The following is a 22,409-nucleotide window of genomic DNA, read 5'->3' as shown; positions in this document are numbered from 1 at the left end:
GGAGAAGATATGAAGCTCGAACCGATAAAAGCAGCTGCAGCAGGGCCTGCTGCCCGATAGGCAGACGGTTTCTTAACTGTAGCATCATGCCATCAAAATTAAATACACGCACATAATAATAATAATAATATTGATATTAATAATATAAATACATTTAGGGATTTGATGCCGCTTTTACGCAGGTTGTTAGAACTTCGCGGTTTGAAACTAGATTTGATTTGATATGCGGTTGTTTATAACCGCACAATTAATTAACTGCGTCATTATTTCTGCAGTATTCAAATATTTTCTTCTCTCCGTTGAAATTCACTTTTAAAACGCCTCTACATGTGAACTCACCAAATGATTCACGCCTCCCACACTGCGCCACTGTATCGCGCTCTCCTTATAGTAAACATTTCAGGACCCACGTTTAAATCTGCTCGAATATTTGCAAAGGTCAATCAAAGAAAAAGAAATCAACAAAATACATAAAATCAGCTGTATTCACACACCCGTGTCTGCGCAGGAGTACTGCTGTTTAGGTTGTGCTAAACTCGGGTATTATTAAAAATAAAGCCGAATTTTGAGATTAAAATTGAAATGATTAAAATAGAATTGATGTGGCTGTAACATCTGGCACCCGCTATAGAAATAAGCGACCTTCCACTGCGCCACGTTTAAAAAAAAAAAAAAAAAAAATCGCCAACCTTACTAGTCAACGCAAGTTCTAAAAATCTGAGCTTACATCACTAACAGACTGGCCTCACTGTCCAACACAAACTCATCATCAGCATTTTGTGGGGGGAAAAGCCAAAAAACCAAACACAAACCTGGTAAATGTTTCAGTGCCCGAAGAGAGATGCTCTTTTTAAAATGTGGTTTTCTGCATGAAATGATTAGTAGTTGAGGCTCAACTTTGAAAACCGCGAGAAAAATCACTTCCTGAAACAGTCAATCTAAGCTAAGAATCTTCAGAGGAAGGCAGCGCTGAGACTAAACATCCCACATGTGCTGTTCAGCCTGCACGAGGAGACTCTGGTTAGAGGTTTGCAGCCACCATTACAAGACAGACCAGGCCAGGAGTTTATCAAACAATTTTATTGTGAATTCATCCCTTTCGCTCACTCGCTCACTCCCTCTCTCTCTCTCTCTCTCTCACACACACACACACACACACACACACACACACACACACACACACACACACACACACACACACACACACACACACACACACACACACACACACACACACACACACACACGCACATACATATATATATATATATATATAAAACAATCTCATTTAGTTTGCAGAGTGTGCTTGACTGCATCCATCATAGTGTGTCCATACTGCACTGCAGACTCAAAAAAAGTGCCATTAGGTGTTCCTCTTCTATTCCATCAGCAAAGAGACATTAACATCATCATCACCTGCTCAAAGTCAGAATCTTTGCTGGTTCCTGGAGACTGCGACTGCCTCGATTCATACAGAAGTTAGTGTTCAGACATTCAGAGAAATTCACTTTTACACATCCAGGTCATGAAATGGAGTGGCTTGTAGATCCAGAACATAGGCCTCGCTTTGGTAACACTTTGCCGGTCCCGATTAGTTTCCATGTTGTGTTGTTGAGTGTTGCTTTATCTCGGCTTCATCTCCTGACCAAAGTTCTCTCAGACTGTCATCAATTCCGTGCAAATTAGTGACACTCAGAACATATGAGAGGCATCATTCAGCTTTGAGTCATCGGTAGATGCATTATGCACTGAAGTGATTCGCCTTTTACCTCATTGTGAAAGTGAGATCGTGATGCTTTCAGAGAACTTTGTAAAACAGCAACAGTAGCTAAGAAATAAACCTGTCCCCATCTGCACTTATTAACATGCTGACTGCTTTAAGAACAGAGAGTTCAAAAGCATCTAAAGAGGGGTGACTAGTTATTCTACCAGGAATTCACCTCCCTCGTCTCAAAAGCAGGATTTGTTATTTGTGTTAAACTACATTATATGCCCCTTTACTCTCAAATGTACAGCATATTCTAAACACCAGATATGCATTTTCAAGTTCAAAAGGAAGTGGGGGGAAACAAACAACATGATACACATTTACATATCTACTTGTACGCAATGTCACTTTGACCTTGAAAGGCATGTGGCACGTGCTAAGGCCAAAGAAAGTCATCAAGTCGTCGCTGGCTGATACAAGCGAGTTTGATACCAGGCTCTGATGAAGCTCTTCAAGACATTAGAAATATAGATATTTATACATGCGCACGCACAGCACTCATACAAATCTGCCTCTGCATGATGGAGACTTAGTAGTAACGGCATCAATGCATTTCTGATGTTCATTTATAAAAAGCTTTAAAATATAAAAACATGAAGTGTGTAATATAGAGTAAAACGTTTTTATTGCACAGTCTCTTTTTCTGTGTTGTACCTAGAAGAAGCGGTCAGGAGTGATAGACTGAGATCTCCCTTCTCCTCCTCTTTGTCAGGTCTCTGTGGCCCAGTAGAGTCTGAGACGCTCCACGTGATTTGAGCCTCTACTGAGGTTCAGGCTGAGCTTCTGGCTTTACTCACAAAACCCCCCCAAAACAACAACAAGAAAAAAACTGCAAAAGGAAGGTAAAGAAAACTAAATCCACGTGTGATTCTCAGGATATCAAATGATGATGATGCATTTCATTCTTCAAGTTCAGGAGTCTCCTCTGAAATGGTTTGCTGGATGACCCTCTCTTCCACAGTTAGTGCTGACAGCCTCCGTCTCCACTTCAGCAGCCGGCGGGCGCCGCTCACACGGAGGTGGTCTTGTGGCTGCTGCTCTGAGGAACAGAGATCCGCAGGGCCTCTCCGTCCTCCTCCTCCTCATCGCTGTCGGTGTCCTCGAGTTTGGGGTGTAGTTTGATACGGCTCCTCTGCTGGGGGACCTGCAGGGGGGAGACCTTGACCCCATCGTCGTCCGAAGACTGGTAAGACTCATCATCCGCCCTGTAGTGGTTGACAATATGGATCCCATCAAAAGTGGGCTGATTGGCCAAGCGCCCCCTCTGTCCTTTTAAGCAGCGAATCTGTGAAAGCAAACAGTGAGAGTCATGAGCCACACAATCTCCCACAGATCAGACTTCTGTGCCTGAAGGCAGCTGCATGAACACCAAACCTCTTGAAAAAATTACAGCTAACATATTACGCTTTTCTTTATTTTCTGTCATAAATACACTGTTACAGTGGTGGATGCACACATTAAATATAGCCAAAGTTTCAAAAAATGAGGTCAGCAAACATGCAAGTTATCCCAGTAAGCCAAAAGCTCCAGACTCTACACACCTGGTTTGTGACCAGGGGGCTCTACAGGATGTCAGAGACGGTGGATATCCTGACATTGTCACATGTGTGAGCACGCTCAGAAGAAAACTGGCTTAAAGGAATCTCAAACTGCTTGTTACAGATGCTATATGACCCGAGGTGCTGTGCTAAGGCCTGGATCACCTCCCTGAGATCCTCTGCTCCAATATCGTCGTGGACCAGCTCTATTTTTGCTTCACTGTCTTGTGTCTCTGAAGCAGGTTTAAGTGTGAATGATTAAAATGGGTATAGTTGTATAGACAGCTCACTAATTTATTTATTTTTTTCGGTTGCTGTTATTGTACTCAGAAGGAAAGAGGGAGGAAGAAAGTCTTGGTCAAACCTTCTTTTAGCCAGGTGCAGGAAATATAGAGAGCGGATATCTAGTTCAGCACTTCCTGTCCTGTCCGCTGTTCATTGTTTACTAATAAAGAGAAATTTAAGACAGTTTTCGGATTGAATTTCAACAAATGTGTTTCCTGTGGCCAGTTTTACTTAATAGTAGTGCGACTTATCAGAAAGTTTACAGAATCATTTTTCCCTTTGATTCTACAGAGTGATATGTTTTAATGCAGCTGAATTCACAACATAATTATATCCACATTTTTTCTGTTAGTGTCAAAGTAGCGCTGCTACAGAAAAAAAAAAAAGCAGCCAAGCTGTGACGCTAATGTTTAAAATGAATAACGACAGAGAAATATGACTCTTGCACGGCTTCCTGGACAACCTGTGACTGCTAGCAACTCAGTGAGATAACAAAAACTTGACACACGTGATATGAACAAACTGTCAGTGGGAGCTGGTGACATTTTACCAGAAACACTGAAACAAATAAGATGAGATGTCCTCTACAAATTCAACATGCAGGCACCAGTTCAACCAAAAATAAAAACAAAAGGGAACAATGCAATAAAATCAGAGCCATACTACACACCAAGAGTATACAACTGGTGAGTGTCCTGTTTGTATAATTAGTAGACATGAAATAAATATTTTTACAGCACTCACACGGAGGAAGACAAGTTGTCCCTTTTAAATTTGTAGTAAAAGCTTTTATTCACACGTCTCAATATAAAATTATATAGAGATTTAGAAATGTCACCGTCCAATTCACAAAGCCTATATGCTGTCTTTGCTTCAATCTTTGATGAGTTTATTGAATGTGTGCACGAATGTGCTTTATAATCTCAACACTTAAAGTCAATGTGTAGTATGGATTTGGGACAAAGAGTCATATAATTATGTTCCATTTAAGACTGCATGGTAGCAGGAAGCACCTTAAACCACGTTAACAGTTTAAGGTGCTTCCAGAGCTTCAAGGCAAAGGAAAAGTGTCTGAGACTGGAGGATTTGTTTTCTCTCGGAAAACAAAATACCTGGTAAGGAACTTTTTGCATTGACTGTATATAAAAGATGGCTATAGCCAATCTGGCGTTCATCCATTAATTTTTTAGACTTGCATTGCTGCACTTTTTTTTAAAAGTCAGAAATATATTTAGATGATAGAGAGCAATGCTATAAGCTAATGCTATCCAGGTTAGTTAGAAATAGGGCTGCCACGATTAGTCGACTAGTCACGATTACGTCGACTATTAAAATCGTCGACGACTAATTTAATAGTCGAAGCGTCGTTTGAAGTTTTGTTAGATCCCAAAAGCGCAGGAATAAGTAGCAGGATTTAAGAGTGTAATAACGGACTGAAACAGAAGATGGCAGCACTGCATGTACAAGGATGCCAGCTGCCGTTAAACCCCAAAGGAGAAGAAGAAGAAGGAGCTGTGTCCCAGAATTCATAGCGCGGCCCAGCTTAGTTTCCAACAATGCCGGCAGCTAGTTAGTTTTAATATTACTCTTATTATTCTTTCTGGGTCACAAAATAAACGTTTAACATATTTTCAGGCGAGAATGTAGCTGTGTAAACCTCAAATATCTGCTCAGTTTATCAAGACACCACATATTTGCAAAAACACTCCGACGTTTTCGGAGACGTCTGTTACCCACCAGCTCGATAGCTAGCCGGGGGCAAGGCTCACTAGAGCCCGTGAGAACACCGGACTCCCGGCAAATCGTTTTCAAACCCACCGCCATCTTTCACTACTCAGGTTAAACGTGATATATAAATCACTTAGATAACTTAAAAAATTTTTTTAGTATTTTATTTGTTCCTGAGTAAATCGGTTTGGCTGAGATAAAGTTATAGTTTTTACACAGCTGAATAAACGTCAAGCAGACAGCTGATTATCAGAAGTGTGAGATGCTCGAGAATATTCTCCGGTGTCCTGTTATATTTTAGATAGCAAGGAGCAGACGGCTGAGTTTATTAAACTTCACCGAAACAATCTGCAAATGTCATTAAAATTTAATAAACTATCATCTTGTCGTTATTTTTAGTTAGCACATACCTTAAAACACTTAAAGCTGTAAGCTAATGATAGTTATAAGAGCAGATGCATGCTGGTGCAATAAGCTGTACGCTTTACGTCCAATGGATGCATGATCTGATTAGTCGACTAATCGCAAAAATAATCGTTTTATTGTTTTTAATGAAGTGCTGTCCGAGGATCAAAGATCACAGCATCCAGTTCTTGGCCTTTTCTGCACACAGAGATTTCTCTAGACTCTCTGACATTACGTACTTTAGATGATGAGATAGTTAAAGCAATCAAAAGCATACGCTATTTTGAAACTGTTGCTGAATTTGTAGACTCAGTTTATAAACCTTGCCACTCTAAGATGCTCTTTTTATACTAATTCACGTTACTGACCTTAATTAACCTAATTAGTTCCAAGATATTCTTTTGTTTCTCCTGTCCCAACTTTTCTCTTACATCCAATTCAAAATCAGCTAATAATTTTCATGTCTCAGTTGAGATTTGCAAATCACTGCATTCTGTTTTTATTCACACTTTGCAGAGTCCCAACTATTTTGGAATTGGGTTTGTATTTTCTCCGATTATCTTTCAGCTATAAGTTCAAAAAGGGCCTACATATGCACTAATTTTAAATTTTATTTTGAACAGTGTATTTTCAGTTAACGTCCCCACCTCCAGTTTACAGCCGTGCACGGCCGCTTTCTTTAGCTTTACCTTGAAGCACTTGGGATGGTCTCCTACACCATGAATTAACCAGACTCAAAGAGGGGTTGGGTAAAGATCAACACATGGTCAGGCTTGAAAAGCTGGGGGTGTTACACAGAACATCTGAAAACACTCACCTGGGTTGGCCTGCCATGCAACAGACAGTCATGTAGAAAGAGATGCATTCAGAGGCCAGTTTAGAGCACAGTACATAAAAACGATAACAACAACCCAAAACCCGAACAACCCTACATTTACCTGGGTCTCTCTAAACTTGGCACACTGCCTTCCTGTTGCTGTCATGCGAAAGGAAACGGTGATCTAATCAACATCTGAGATGCTGCACATAAAATTTCAAGCTGTATGATGTTAATTGAAACTGTGCAAGAGGTGCATGACGGGACTTAAACCAGTTTCAGTTTTGCTCATTGTGCATGCTTAAAATAATAAGAATCATTGTCGGGCAATCTAAAACTCAAAGACAACTGGCAGGGAAGGGAAACGACTGAGACAGCACTCTTTAAAACACCTTTTCTCAAACACATGACATAGGTCAACAAGCTTGACAGGACCAATAATAATGAATAAAGGTGACTAAGACTGTGGGGAATGTGTCACTTCTGACGTCATATGTGACATTTTACTCATTCTTAGATATCAATCATTTGAATGTGCATCCATCTTTGCATCGTGCCTCAATGTTCTGCCATATAAACCTCTGTAAGTCATGTTTGTGAATACATCTCTAAGAGGTTCGCAACTTCAGCACCACACAGGAAGTCTCTGGGTGTAGTTAACACTTCAACTAATCTGTTCAAGTCAAAGTAAAACCATATCTGAGGGATTGTTGTGAAATTTCGATCAAAGCATTTACACCAACAACGAAAAACTGGTAGTGTGACTGAGGTGAACATGTAGCTTGTTTTTAGGAGTCTCACCTCATGTTGTAGCTCTGCTATCTGGTCTTTGAGGTCGCGGATGTACTGGCTCGAATCTGTGTGGTTCAGCTGGCCTTGGACCTTTCCTTCTTCTTTCTGTTGAGACAAAATACACAACTTTCAAACATGTTCCACAGCTTTTGGAAAAAAAAGGATTGTGTTAATCATCTACAGGGTCAAAATATTTTAGATTTCTGGCATATTATACATACACTTAAATAAAAAAGGGTCTGTGGAAATTATACTTATGTCTTCTTGTTTATGGTTGAAAACTCCTGCACAGGCAGGAGAAATAACGGCAGCTTTGAGAGCCCCGCTGCAAAAAAAAGCGGCATCGCGCGGTACCCTGCATGTATGGCGGGCGAACAAGGTGACAGATGTCTGGTGAAACACAAAACAGTGTCATTTGTGCTTGATTTCCTCCTGGGGCCCTGGGGATGAGGCTGGTTGTTGCCTCTAACAGTTAAACAGCCCATGCGATGTTTACCTTCCTAAGTGAAGACATCTGCAGGCACTGGAGACAAACACATATTCTATTTCAAACCTCAATCACACCCCTGAACCTGCCAGTTCCACACTGAGATAAGTTCAAAACACAGGCAGCAGCACTGAGGCAAAAAAAGGGAAGACGCGCGCTCGGTAAGGGGTGGGGTGTCGAGGTAAAGCGGTGACACCGAGTCTTCACTACCTGAACAACACCCCAAAATACAGATAGGGTTTTAGATTCCTGTGGTGAGGTGGGGTTCAATATGGCGGGTCCCAATAGGCCTTTTTTTTTTTCACATGGAGAGGTCTAAACAAGAGAGATTATTCCAAGAACCTGTTGTTTTTGAGGTTTTGCTGCTCCAAAACACTGCAACGACAAGGACAGGCAGTTAATAGAGACTTCCTGGTGTTCAGCTGTGTGAATCGCCAGGTGTCAGGCTGTGGCCAGGGACAGCAAACGTCTCACAGAAACATCTTACCATTGTATCTTCAAGTCCCAGTGTGTTGTGGTTTTGTTTAGTTCAAATAGTGCAGTGTAGGGGCTTTCTGCGTTCTAAAAAGTACACTACTAAATTTGTTCAGTCTCCTGGCAGATCTGAACTGAGCATCAGATAATCTGAGATCATCCTTTAATCATCCGCCCATTTCATCACATCCTGGGCAAGTGGGCAAAAATCACAGCTCATAAAAAAAAGTGCACATGAAATGCCGATTGCATGCGACGTTTCAGTCGGCTTTACGCGCATCTCCAACATTGTGGTAATGACGTAAAGGTTATTTTGAATCTGCAAAGACGTCTATGAAAGATGTGTGAAAATTAAGTGCTAAAATATTTTTTGTTCCTCTATCAAGTTTAAGAGAATTTAGCCTTCTGCTGAAATAAGACAAAACTGTGACTAGGATAAATATATGGCCACTGCAATGATAGTCATCATACAGATTTGTTTCCAGCATTAGCGTGACACGTATGCAGTACACATCTGAGAAGTCAGGGGTTTTTTTGGTTTTTTTTTTAAACACACTAAAACTTTTAGTATAAATCTCTGAGTATGTCATAGAAACCTCAAAATAAACCATGCATGTCACCTTTGGCAGAGTTGCTGCTTCAAGATGAAAAACCACTTCCTTTAAAGCCCAAAGACAACAGACGCCATGGTTGCGATAGTGAAAGAGTCCTACACACAAACCCTTCTAGACATCTTGGTTTCACTGAAATGTGTTTTCAGTGAAACACTGTATATTATCATTATTGTTCATCTCTTCGTTAAATCTCTGCAGCATTTTCTGACTTGATACTCAAGCATTTGATCTTCAAAGTAATGTCCTACATCGATATTTGCTACAGCTCTAAGTACTAAGAGTCGCAACATTAATCTGATTCCAGTCTGACCTCTTGTACGAAAACCGAGGTGCAAACTGTCACCAACATGTGTCACCATCTCTGACGACAAAGCTATGAAACTTCTGCTCTTTTTTACCTTTTCTTCTAAATCAAACCAAAATTTTACCCACAGGGTATATAGAGACGGTAACCAAACCACAGACCAAGAAGCCCAAAAGGCACAGTGATTTCATACTGTGGCACTGACAAAAAACAAAACAACGAAAAAATCTGCAATTTGAACTCTAGACATAATTTAAAAAAGAAAGCGGTAAAGGTCTAAAAAATGTGCGACCCTTGTTGCTAACGTATTTGAGTCAGAGTTCATTAGGCAGATTAAGAAAGCACGAGGGCGGCAGCAGTAAAATTTTTGGTGTTGCGTGTTTTTGCTCCATCACTTAGTAACCAAACCTCAGACCACACTCTGCTTCTGAAGGGGAAGAGGGGGAGGTTTTTTGTAGGTGTCAAACTTATAAATAGCATGGCCCTCCAGCTAAGATGATCAAAAACACCCTAAAACTCATGAATACAGAGGTTATTTAAAAAGCACTAAGTCACAACAGTTTCCATCAGGACTCATCGGATAACCAAAGTTTCCAATTTGACACTGAAAGGAAATTATATTTACCATAAATCCATAAAACATAGGAAGTATAATCATCAAACAGAACCAGAGAAATGCATTAACTGACTAATTCACTCAGTGTAGAAAATTATTTGTTACAGTGCTTCAGTATTACTCACGCTGCATGCGTGATTGCCAGTTAACGTGACAACACTAAACTTTTCATCTACCCACATATCTGCAAATCCAGAAGATCTTTCTTTTGGTAGTCTATTTAAGTATCACCACAAGGTCGACGGCCAAGTGAGTGAAAAGCAGTCCTTGCAGCACTTCACAGAAACATTTTGTGGTGAGAGTGACTCCACTGTAGGAAGGAGTTCAGACAAAACGTGAGACTCTACAGCTCTGGTTGTCTCTGCTTATGTTACGCTGTGCTGTGCTTGGGATCACTGTCCTGTTGCATGATCTAAGCTTTAGCTGGTGGACAGATGGCCTCAAATTTGACTCTGAAATACTTTGGTATACAAAGGAACTCACATGGTTGGTCCCCAGGCGTGGCTGCAAAACAAGCCAGAATCGTCACCCCTCCACCGCCGTGCTGACAGTTGGTACGAGGTGTTTGTGCCGATATGCCGTGTCTGGTTATTGCAAAAATGTTGCTGTGCAATTTGGCCAAACATCTCCAAGTCTGCTGTGCTGCCACATTCTTTTAAGAGAGAAGAGGCTTTGTCCTGTCGTCCAGTCTTATTCTAATCATACTGTCATTATTTTTTATATTTAACATGTTCACCGAGTTCTGTAGAGTCACAGATGCTGAGTTCTTCAATCTCTCAAGCACATCAAGCACATTTGATTGATTGATTGATTTGCTACTAGTGGAACTAGTAAGGGTGTATTTTTCTTTTTACACACGGCTGTATGCAGAACTGGGAAAACTCTTTTTCACATGACTGTTTAATCCCAAGTAACACAAGTCCTCCACTGATTGTTAGGCTACGTCCACACTAAAGCGTTTTCGTTTGAAACCACATTGTTTTCTCTCCATTTTGGCCTCCCGTCCACACTGAGACGGTGTTTTGAAAACGCTCTCGAAAACAAATACATTTGAAGACAGTGCGTTTGCGTGGCAGTGTGGACAGAGAAAACGCAGACTTTCTAAAACGATGACGCATTTTAGTCATGTGATGCAGTCATGTGACCAATTAAACTAAGATAGCGGAGGGCATTAAACAGCAGTTGTTTTGTTTGCTCTCAATTTTGACAGCCCTATTAAAGGTTAATATCAGTTTGTACATGCTCCAGATAGCTTTTCTTCAAATTCTTTAATTCTCACTCGCTTTTGTAACGTTGTACTTTCGTGTTACTCGCAGCAACAACTCCACCTCATTGTTAGTCCATTTAAAAAACTTGGTGCTTTTCCTCGACCTTTTGCCGCGACGTTTCAACGAACCGGAAAGTAAATAAACAGCAGACAGAAATGAGGCAGGCTGAATCTTCTTGTGCTTCACGCATGCGCAGCCCTATGTTGAAGCACAGTATGTATTATTACTCTGCGAGGCTCCTGACCATCAAGCAGTGTGGCTTCATAGCTTACCAAAGTCGTGCTAAAACATTTTGACAGATTTTTTTAAGCGCAGCGTACAACATAAAATCAGTTCGCGGTCAGTAAGCAAAACCAGAATTCATACATAAGGTGCACTTTTGAGGATTTTAAAGGATTTTAAGTGTGCCCTATAGTCTGAAAAAATACGGTACTGAAAAAGTTCTTGTGCTTAACGTGCTTCACTGAGCTGAAATTTAAACGTAAAATATCTTACGATATATGTACAAAGAAAGTCAAAATTAAAAGTGCCTTAAAGGCTTTGAACTGAACATCTCAGTATCTGAACATCTTACCTTGGGCCCTTGACTATCTCTAATTGGTTTAGACCACAATATGGGCATAATGTGTGTCTATTGTTGACCACATGGAGACTTTCAGAATTGCAGAGACTTTTTTTTTTGTTTCTTTTACATGAACAGCTGGTCGCACCGGTGCGATCTAGGATTTTTTTGAACATTGGCACATTGGCGGAATGTGCAGGTGTCGCCGTGTGCTATTGGATTATTGTGGGAATTCCCTATGTCATTTCCCCTTCCTGCGCGTCTGTGCAGAGACACGCGTGTGACACACAAGTCAATCGAACAGCTACTCTAAGCAGCACCTTCATGATCAGTTAAGGCCTCGATATTGGCATAATGTTGTGTGCTGTTGGCTACACAGAGAATTTCAGAGTTGCGGAGACCTTTTTCCATTGCGCCGGTGCGGCCTAGGATTTATTTGTTTTGTCACACCATTGAGAAATTGGGTCGCACTCTAAAGCCCTGACAGTAGTTCCAGTGTGTGCAAAAGTCTGAGAAACCTTTTAGTTAAACCAAGTGAAAAGTCAATAGAAACAGTCACCTGACTGAGAAACTGAAAATGAAGATGTGCCTATTACGCACAGGAAAGTAAAAAAAACAAAAAACACAAAGTGCTTTCAGAATTCAATTTCCATCATCTGAAATGTCGTTCAAGAAACAACAGTTAAAGGAAACTTCTAAAGAAAACTGGGCAAAAGGGTACAACATAAAAATAACTTCACAATAGCTGCAGTGAGGTTTATGTGATATTAGAGCCTTGCTGCATTGCTTCACTGACGTGCAACCAGTTTAAAAGGAAGAATTATAAGTAAACTATCTGCCACCTCATCTCAAACCATTAGATACATGTAAAACAATATCTGGATAAACCGAGCAGCTTTTGTAACAGGTTTTAGATAGATCAAAATAACTGAGCGCTCTATTCCAAAAGCACGACAAATATATTTCATGGATTAAAGAAAAGTTGAGATAACATTTTAGCACAAATGAAACAATCCAAACATAGAACTTTACTGGCGTTTTGAAAGTCTTTTTAATCTAAATTTAGGAAAATTGTTAGAGCACAAAGAGCAAATCACCATATGACTAAAAAAAAGAAAAAAGTAGACAATCAGAGCACTGGGAGCTGCATTTGCATTTACCACAGTTCCTGTAACACCCTCGTCATTTACCCGACACTAAATTAATCACTGTCTGCCACAAATGTTTGCACATTAAGTACGAATTACAAAGAATGTCATATTGCTCACTGTGCACCAATACCTTCTTATACAAGTTTGCCCTTTTGATGCCCTGACCTTGAAAATTTAGAGGGGGAATTTGAACATGTTGCATGTGTAGGAGCCAAAAAACCCAAACAAAAAACAGCAGTGGCGTTTGCAGGGTTACTGAAGTTGGACTACCTGGTATACAATGTTGTGCTACGTGATTGCTAGCGACACAGCTATGTTAGCATAACATTAGCACAGTGAAGCTGGAGGATGAACGCCAACTTTTTTTCCACTTGATAAAAGTTAACGTGAGGGATTCTGGTGGTCAGGGACAAATGCAATTGCATAGCAGGATGCTATACACGGGCAAAACTTCAGTCAGGAGAACAACTGAGATTATTCATCCACAATACGAGGTTAGTTATTAATATACTGCAACAACATGGGAATAGAGCAGCTGCGAGAGAATTCAACACTAATGAATCAATGTTACGGAAGTGGAGGAAGCGCAGTTTTTGGCTTTCCCCATATTTCAAAAGTGCTTCATCTCTTTGCTACGACTGTCGCCCGGAATAATTTGCAGATGATAATGGTTGTAGCCGCTTTCGACCAAAGCAGGCGCAGCTTGATGACATCATCAACATGCGCTATCGCAATAGAGCGGTATATGGCCTGTATTTATATAGCGCTTTACTAGTCCCTAAGGACCCCAAAGCACTTTACATATCCAGTCATCCACCCATTCACACAAAATCTCTATCGTTGGCCAAATATATTGTTTCTATCGTCCACCCCTATCATCAACGGATTCAGAGAATTTGAAGAAATCTGAAGAATATTAAAAACAAGTATAATTTTCTGTCAGAGAAATTCCTGCATGCACTCAGGAATGCCTTCAGAAATTTCCATCTGTGAACTCAATTGTGTCAGTGCCACCAACATATACAGGTTAAATCTCTATCAGGGAAAGAAGAAGCCACACGTGAATATAATCCAGGAATGATTTTGTCCTCTCTGGGCTAAAGATAATTTAAAATGAGCTGAGGCAAAAAAGAAAACTGTTCTATGGCTTTTGGAAAAGCTGGACACTGTGTCCTCCAGACTAAAGAGAAGATGGACCATCTGGATTGTTATCATCTATGATGATGCTTAAGTAATTGACAGCTCGTGCACCTGGAAAGGCACTATCAGGTTTTGGAGTAAAACATGCTCCTATCCAGATGACGATGCTAAACTCCACATTGCATCTATTACAACACCATGGCTTCTTACTAGTAGTAGCAGTAGTAGTAGTAGCAAGAACTACATTTGGAAACCCAAGAAAGCACAAAACACTACACAGTAAACGTCTGTTTTGTGTAACTGCAAAGCTGCAAGGAGAGATTGCAGTTTTTGAGAATTAAAATGAGCATAAATCACCAGCTGCAACATCAAATAATTGACCAAGGGTAGAAAACAACTATTCCATCCATCCATCCATCCATCCACTTATCCTTATCAGGGTCACCGGGGAGTGCTGGAGCCTATCCCAGCTGTCACAGGGCGAGAGGCACAGTACACCATGGACAGGTCGCCAGTCTGTCGCAGGGCCAACACACAGCGACAGACACACATTCACTCGCGCATTCACACCTATGTGCAACTTGGATTAACCCTTTAAAGCCGGTCGGAGCGGGCTCGCTCTGTTTTGCATAACTAGTTTAAAATCCCGGTAGCACTGCAACCACGTAAGCTAGCTCAATAATTTTTTTTTGGATATGAAACCGGACGCGTTGTACTTACATCTTATGCCATCAGCTTGTCCTAGGTCACGGTTTCCTTCCACATATAGCTTTGCAAAAACTGCATAAAACGCACTTGCAGCAACAAAAACATAATTTTCCAGAAACACGCTTTGCCGATCCTATCAGCTGTTCATAACATTTCCTACGTTGGAATAGACGTCAGCGCAAACTTTCGCATGTCCGCCATTACCTGCCCGAAACCGGAAGTGACGTCATTTTGCGGAAATGTAGTTTTTTACCATCAGGGCCTCATGAGCCTATACTGGTGTTTTTAAAAGTTATCTTTGACTTTATGACTTTCTGTGTCATTTCTGGGATGCTTAGGACTAATATTGCACTGCTGGAAATAGTTTATTTTGATGCATATGTTGCTTTTTTGCAAATTTGCACTATAATATTTATTTTCGTTTTTCCTGCAGTATATAAAAATTGGTGTATTTCAAAAATAAAACTATGAAGACACTTAAAATAAATTTCCTGTGGTGGGAAACTATTTTGTGCAACTTTTTTGTATTTACAGTTTTGAGGGATAAGCCTCTTAAATTTCTCTAACTAGAAATATATGTTAAAAAAAACAAAAAAGATTTAAATTTTTTTGTAGTTTATTGCACTTTTTTGCAATTTATGTAATTACTATGCACTTAATGCATACATATTATTAACATTTGGGCTATAATGGTTGTATTGATGTATAGCAACTTGAAATGCTCCCAAAAATGGCACTACAGCATGTAAAAATATAATATAAGCTCTGGCGGACTTGGTTCTATGGTAGGTCTTAAAGGGTTAATCACAAGCTGTGTGCCTTTGGACGGTGGGAGGAAGCCGGAGTACCCGGAGGGAACCCACGCAAACACAGGGAGAACATGCAAACTCCACACAGAAAGACGCCAGCCTGATGGTGGAATTGAACTCAGGACCTTCCTGCTATGCGGCAACAATGCTAACCACCGAGCTGCACAACTATTCCAACCTGCCATATTATTTATAGCTTCAAGCATTTTATTAAGAATCATTTCAACCCCACAGGATGCCTGATAGCTTGAAGTCATGCGAGCCCAAGTAAATGGTCATGCCCATAGCCTTTGTTTCTTCAGGTTACATACAAGTATTACTTTGGCAGAGGTGCGTGACGCATCAGTTCAAAAGTAAGATAAGATAAAAAAGTAATTTTTTATCATCATCATCAACAATGAAACTAGAAATTTTCATTGTTAAATGAAAAATAATTCTTCCCTCACCCCAACCCACAGTTTTTAGTGCCTAAACCTAACCGGCAAGTGAAAGTGAAACCAAGTAGATCATACAAACATCCTAAGGAGACCCTGACCACAGTTTCCTGACTGATAAACCTGTTCCTGCCACCCCTCCAACACCCTGAACTTTGTGTTTTTTGCATCAAGCCACTTGTCCCAAAGCACGCCTTTGTGCATAAATGTGAAACTAAGGGACAAGCTGACAAAACTATGGTATTTGACACAGTGGGATGGAAAAGCATTGATCTGTTTTATGCGTGTAACTACAGTGGTCCCTCGTTTATCGCGGGAGTTACATTCTAAAAATAACCCGCGATGGGTGAAATCCGCGAAGTAGCGAACTTTATTTTTTACAATAATTATAGATGTTTTAAGGCAGTAAAACCCCTCACTACACCACTTTATACACTTTTCTCAGACAGACATGAACATTTTCACACGTTTCTCTGTTGTTTGAACACTCTCGAAGTTCAAACCTTCGAAGAAAAGTCCAGTGTTATAGAATGAAACCAAAGGCACCCGCGGTTGCTTTTGATGGTGCACAACGTTTCGTCGACATTGTTGTTGTTGTGTTTGTTGGGGAGAAAACTTACAAACAGTACAACACTGCAGAGCCACACTGCCAGTGATCGAACATTTCTGTAAATTTGACAAGATGAATGCATTCTGTACTGTACAGGAGACACAGCACGAGATTGATTGACAATTGTCTGCAGCCGATCAGGATGCAGAACACAATGCGCTGTAAAAACAAACAAACAACAACAACAAAAAAACATGCAAAATTGCACACCAAGAAATGCACGAAACAGCCAGGCCACGAAAGGTGAACCGCGTTATAGCGAGGGGCCACTGACTGTACACAGGTAATCTGTACATGACTGTAGCTTGTGTTGATACAGATGAGGAGCAGTAAAGCTACTCCTGCTAACACGGGGCTCATGCTATTCCTCTACTGTGTATGCACTGTGCAAGGTGCAAACATGCCACACTCATGTGCCCACACTCCGGTGCTTACAAAAAACAAGAACTACTTGAGAAGCACTTAAAACTGAAAACTAGGACTGCGCGATATATCGAGATTTAAAAAAAAAAAAATATATATATATTTTTTCATACGAGATATAAGATGTGACAATATTGTTTATATCGATATAGTATATGTTACGTTATAATTATACTTGTGGAGCCGCAAGTTTGTCTCTCTTTCGTCCACTTTTGTCTCTCCGCAACGTAACTCGGCCTCGCCTCTCCTTCACTGAACACAACTTCCCCTCCCCCATAGCATTGCCTGCAGGCAATGACAAGATGGACCGGCAAGTTTCCGTTAACAAGTTACCCCGGATCGCCCCGTGCGTGGGGCTGAACGGCATCAACGTGTTAGTGAGCTAACCGCGCTAACGCCATGGCCTAGCATGGCCTAAAATCCTTTCATTTTCTCATAAATCGACAGTGCGCCTTATGTATGAATTCTGGTTGTGCTTGATGACCGCGAACCGATTTTATGTTGTACACGGCGCTCAGCAATCTGTCAAAAAAATGTTTTAGTACGATTTTGGTAAGCTATGGAGCTGCACCGCTTGATGGATTGTCGGATCATTACGGCTACCGTAGTCTGGAGCCTCTCGGAGTGATACGTACTGTGCTTGAACGTAATATTACCGTATTGTGTGTATATAAGGACCACAAATTGGCACCTGTAAGAGACACGGTTACGAAGCGGGTTTCAAACTCCAGGCTGTCAGTCACGCAGTAGAAGTTGGGAATAGAGCAGCTGTGAAATCTGACTATCTTTGTTATTATGCTCAGCGTCTTTTAGTTTACATTTTGACGGTACAATTGTGAGCTTTTTGTTATGCACAAAAACAACATTGTTTTCTTTTATTTATGGAGCATTATTATTTAATAAATGCTGATAATTTATTTTTGAGTAATTTCTTCATGTACATCTACGCTGTATGTTAATAAAAGTGCCTGTGTGACATCTGGGACACAGCTTTGACTAAGAACTCTTTTTGTTCTTGCCTTATGTCTTTAAAATATATATATATATATCGAGATATATATCGTATATCGCCATCCAGCTAAAAAAATATCGAGATATGAATTTTGGGTCATATCGCCCAGTCCTACTGAAAACATTTAAAACTTTCAGCTGACAAATTTTGAAGAAGCGGCTTGATAATGTCACCAGCTCACTGATATTTAAAGAGAGGGATATCGATTGTGGTGCGTGTGAAAAAGTCTGGTGTTACGTTCAAAAGCATGGGAAATTTCAAAAAGATCTGGAAAACTGCAGTGGGTGGTTATGCAAAGCAGATGTGACAGAAGGGCCTTCTTCTTGTAGGGCTGTATGTCCTGCTATACTGGAGAAACTCCTGAGCAATTCCAGGTGCACGCAACAGGAATAAAAAAAAAAAGCACAAAGTTGAGCATCCGCAGAGTTGCTTCAAGTGTTTCAGTGCAAGGCATCACTGGACATCCCCCAGTTTCTATAACTGAAGACGTCAGAAGTGTTCTATGAAGGTGTTTGTGACTTATCTCTGTGTGTGGGTTCAGTGCAGCCACACAGAGAAAACAGGAAAATAGATATGTGGTGGGGCGTGGTCTGCGGGGCCGTGCGGACGCACCTGCACGGCATCCGCAATCACGCCCGCCGTGTTAAAACACGGGGACTCAGGGGTTGGTGGTGGTGTGGTGTGACGTGAATCAAATAAAGTTGGCTCTGAACGTCGCTCCGTGGTCCCGCCGTGTCTTATTCATGCCACATTGGTGCCGAAACCCAGGAGGCGGCATGGCGGGTACCTACCAGAGCCAGGAAAGGAAAGAGCTGGCCGAGAGGGCGGCCGAAATAGCGGCCACCCAGCGGAAGCAGGCGGCGGAGGTGCGTCGCCAACAGGAAGAGCTGCGGAAGGAGAGCGAACGCCACCTGGGGAAGATGGCAGAGCTGGCAGCGCTGCTCTGGGCCTGGGCGCCACCCCCACAAGTGTGTCCCGAGGACAGTGAAGCGGTGGAGGAGCCGTGTGGGGCACCTCGGCAGCCGGAGGTGGTGGACGAGTCACGCGGGGGTCCGAGCCTGCCGGAGGAGGAGGAGCAGCCGGGTGAAGGGCTGCTCCTGCCGGGAGCGGTGGAGGAGCCGCTCCAATCGGAGGCGGAGGACGAGGCGGGCGAGGGTCTACACCTGCCGGAGGAAGAGGAGTCGCTCCACCCAGAGGTGGACGAGGGGCTGTGCCTGCTGGAGGCGGAGGCGCAGTGCGGGGAGCCGCTCCAAACGGGAGTGGCGGAGGCGGTGGCGGAGCAGCTGTGCGAGGAGACGGAGGTCCCTGCTCCAGGGCAGCCTGCGCAGCCGGAGTTGGAGGCAGAGGAGCGGGACAGCCCCGCTAAGCTGGGGGTCGGCGGGCTGGCTAGTCCAGCCTCGCTGCCACCAGTCGATTCTGTGCGCCTGACGTCTGCCCAGCCGCCTGGGTACAGGAGCTCACGGCCATGCCTGTGGGGCCGTGTCTGCTTGCTACGCGGCCGACCTCCGGACCAACTTCGCCGTTGCCGCTGGATGCGCGGGCGGCCACCAGAATGGACGCTTCCCCGTCGCTTGGGCTGGGGCGCCGATGTTTTGGGCCGAGTCTCGCCCCAGTTTGGGGGGGGGGGGAGTAGGTTCGGCCAGATTGCTCCCCGGCCTCAATCGGGCGATGGGGGTATGTGGTGGGGCGTGGTCTGCGGGGCCGTGCGGACGCACCTGCACGGCATCCGCAATCACGCCCGCCGTGTTAAAACACGGGGACTCAGGGGTTGGTGGTGGTGTGGTGTGACGTGAATCAAATAAAGTTGGCTCTGAACGTCGCTCCGTGGTCCCGCCGTGTCTTATTCATGCCACAAGATATTATACTGGTGGCTCCCACAGCCAGCTTCCAAATAAGTGGATTGAAAAATCCCCCAAAATCTGTCCCAAAAATGACAGAAGACTTTAACCTTATTCAAACCTTATTCGAATCAGGTGGGGATATTTTCCTAAGTTTTCTTTCCTCATATGGAAACACTTTGGCTTGGAGACCATAAGACACACATGACACAAACTCACTAGCGGTGAAAGCACTGGACTCTGTAATAAGGATCTAGCAAGTTAAGGACTGGTTAATGTCAAAATGCTCAGGGCTGCATTGCGTGTTTTTTCTAGAAGGGTGCTTGTACAAGCCAAGTGTTTAAAATCATAACGGAAACCATCTTCACAGATATTTAAATTCCATTTTCACACCCATGCCCTATAGCCAGTTTACACACAACAAGATTATCTGCTTGTTGCAACACTCACTATTCATCTACTTCCTTCTCTCCTGCTTGTTAAGACTTGTAATTCCCATTTACGCTGGGAATAAATATAGATGAAGGGGACATGCTTTAATATTTCTGATTTGTGCAAAAAAGCCTTTCCCCCCCAAGTTTTCCACATCAACTAAAATCAATTAAAGTGCATTTTTTCAGAATTTCCAACAGATCTGCATACGTATTTGGGTTATGTAATAACAGTTTAAAAAGTTAAAATGCGCTTCATTGGAACCGGAAGAGGTTGCGGCTTTACCAGATTTGATTGACACTGGTGTCTCCTAGGCAACATAAGGAAACAATACATGAGATTCATATCATCAAAGCTTTGAAATGCTGATTGAGTAATGGAAATTCAGACATTTTCTTTCCCTTCTCCATATCTTAAAACAGTAAAGAAGCTCAGACTGAAAACCACAAATCTGCCAGGTCAAACAGTCACTATTATGGTTATAACTTTGGATGATGTCTTCATAGGGCCCAAAAAATATAACTTGGGTTTGTCACCACATCCTTGTATGGGACATTTCCTTTTATGGCTGAAGGAAGCTTACATGTAATGTGGTTTGTGAGGGAGTTGAGGAAATCCAAAGCTTGGTGCAGTGGGTGAAGTGTGAGTCAAAACCTTACCTGAATCTCGAGCTCAGAGATCTGTTGCTGGAGTTCAGCCATAGCAGCAATGTTGTCAGCTTCCCTCAGCCTCACTGCCATTACTTCTTCCTTGCTCTGCAGAAAACAAACCAGAGAACTCTCAGGCGACAACCTCTCTAAGAAATCAATTCTTTTTTTTTTTTAACTTTACAGATTTAAACCACAATAGCGCTGCAACGGTTTGACCCAAAGGTGCAAAGTGTGGAGTGCAGCAGCAGTTTGTACCTTGCATTCAATCTCAGCTTGTCTCCTCTTGATTTCTTGCAGTTGCACGTTCAGATCTTTGTTTTGTGTTGTCAGTTTCTGCACGCGCTCCTGCAGAGAGCGACTCTCCTGCTCCGCTCGACGCAGCTGGTTGTTGTGAATCTGATTCTGAATAAGCACATTTAAAAAACAAAAAGCAAAAGCGGATTATTTCACGTTATTGACTGATAGGTTCAGGATAAAGAAACTGAAACCTAATGCGACTTTCAGCACTACTTCACTGTTCCAGTTTCTGTGTTGCATACAAAGGTAAATGCTGCCCCCTGAAGGCTGCTGTGTGAAATTCAGGGAGGGAATTCCCTTATTTTCCAGCATATTTACTACTTATCACACTTAATGCACATTCACTTTTCTTACTGATGTTTTCATATTACAATGTACCTTTAATTGTCTGTAATTAACTGCACTGCAAGTACATAAAAACTCTGAAAACAAAAGTCTCTTCCTAAAGACTGCATACAGTATGAATTGTATCTCTGGACTGAGAAGGATATCTGAATCACATATATTTGTGAACATGTGATGAGGAATTTGAATAATGCTTTTAAAGATCTAGATCAGGTTATAATCCAGATAACAAATCAAATCATAAATTATATTAGTGCTGTTAGACCGATTCAACCTCTGACCTGTGTCTCCAGCTCCAACATCCTTTGCCGCATCTCTCGAAGCTCTGCCTGAGCCTCGGCCTCACGTAGCCTGACGCTCATCAACTCGTCCTGCAGCTCGCTCATGGTGTTCTTCTTAGGACTGTCCTTCCAGCGGCTAGCGGTGCGTGCCAAGTGACGCTGGAGAGGGCGGGGACAGTCAGTCCTGTTTACCATCACTTACCAAATAAACACTTGACTTTTACCATTTGTGTGTCATACCAGATCTGTGCTCTGTAACTAGCAGGAATTACAGGGTACCTGCAAATCCTCTTAATACGACTTTAAATGGAAATACACATCAAAAGGGAAAATGTACCCTCTTCAAATAAACACACAGATGTGTCTAATTAGAGCAAGAATTTTTTCAAAATGTTTTTAATAAATGTGAGAAGAAAACAAAAATATTATTTTTACTCTAAATGATAAGCCATTGTTCAAGGTTTGAAACAGCTCCTTTAACTAGCTTAAACTTGCATCTTCATCTTTCTTTAAACTAAGTACTACAGCTGAGTTAACCAACCTATCTGTTCAAGTTTTCACATGCTTCATGTTTTCAATCAGCCTGAATGGATTAATTAAACGGCAATTAAGCCAAATCAA

At 42.0% G+C, this 22,409-nt stretch overlaps 1 protein-coding gene across 3 annotated transcripts in view; it reads right to left on the bottom strand.

Moving 5' to 3' along the window:
- Positions 1-1,198: 1,198 nt before the first annotated feature.
- Positions 1,199-22,409, bottom strand: part of evi5b (ecotropic viral integration site 5b) — a 46,905-nt gene continuing 25,694 nt past the window's right edge. For all 3 annotated transcript variants that reach the window (XM_080879057.1, XM_080879058.1, XM_080879056.1), the window contains 5 exons: positions 21,789-21,947; positions 21,121-21,267; positions 20,875-20,970; positions 7,343-7,438; positions 1,199-3,053 (listed from right to left, as the gene is read on the bottom strand). In XM_080879057.1, the coding sequence (XP_080735183.1) occupies positions 2,778-3,053; positions 7,343-7,438; positions 20,875-20,970; positions 21,121-21,267; positions 21,789-21,947 (774 nt within the window). In that variant the 3' untranslated portion in view covers positions 1,199-2,777. The remainder of the gene's footprint in view (positions 3,054-7,342; positions 7,439-20,874; positions 20,971-21,120; positions 21,268-21,788; positions 21,948-22,409) is intronic.

Source organism: Rhamphochromis sp. 'chilingali' (genome assembly GCF_963969265.1).
Source record: "Rhamphochromis sp. 'chilingali' genome assembly, chromosome: 3".
Lineage (NCBI taxonomy): Eukaryota > Metazoa > Chordata > Actinopteri > Cichliformes > Cichlidae > Rhamphochromis > Rhamphochromis sp. 'chilingali'.
Note: the sequence above shows the minus strand (reverse complement) of the source record. Positions and strands in the feature narration are given on the sequence as shown.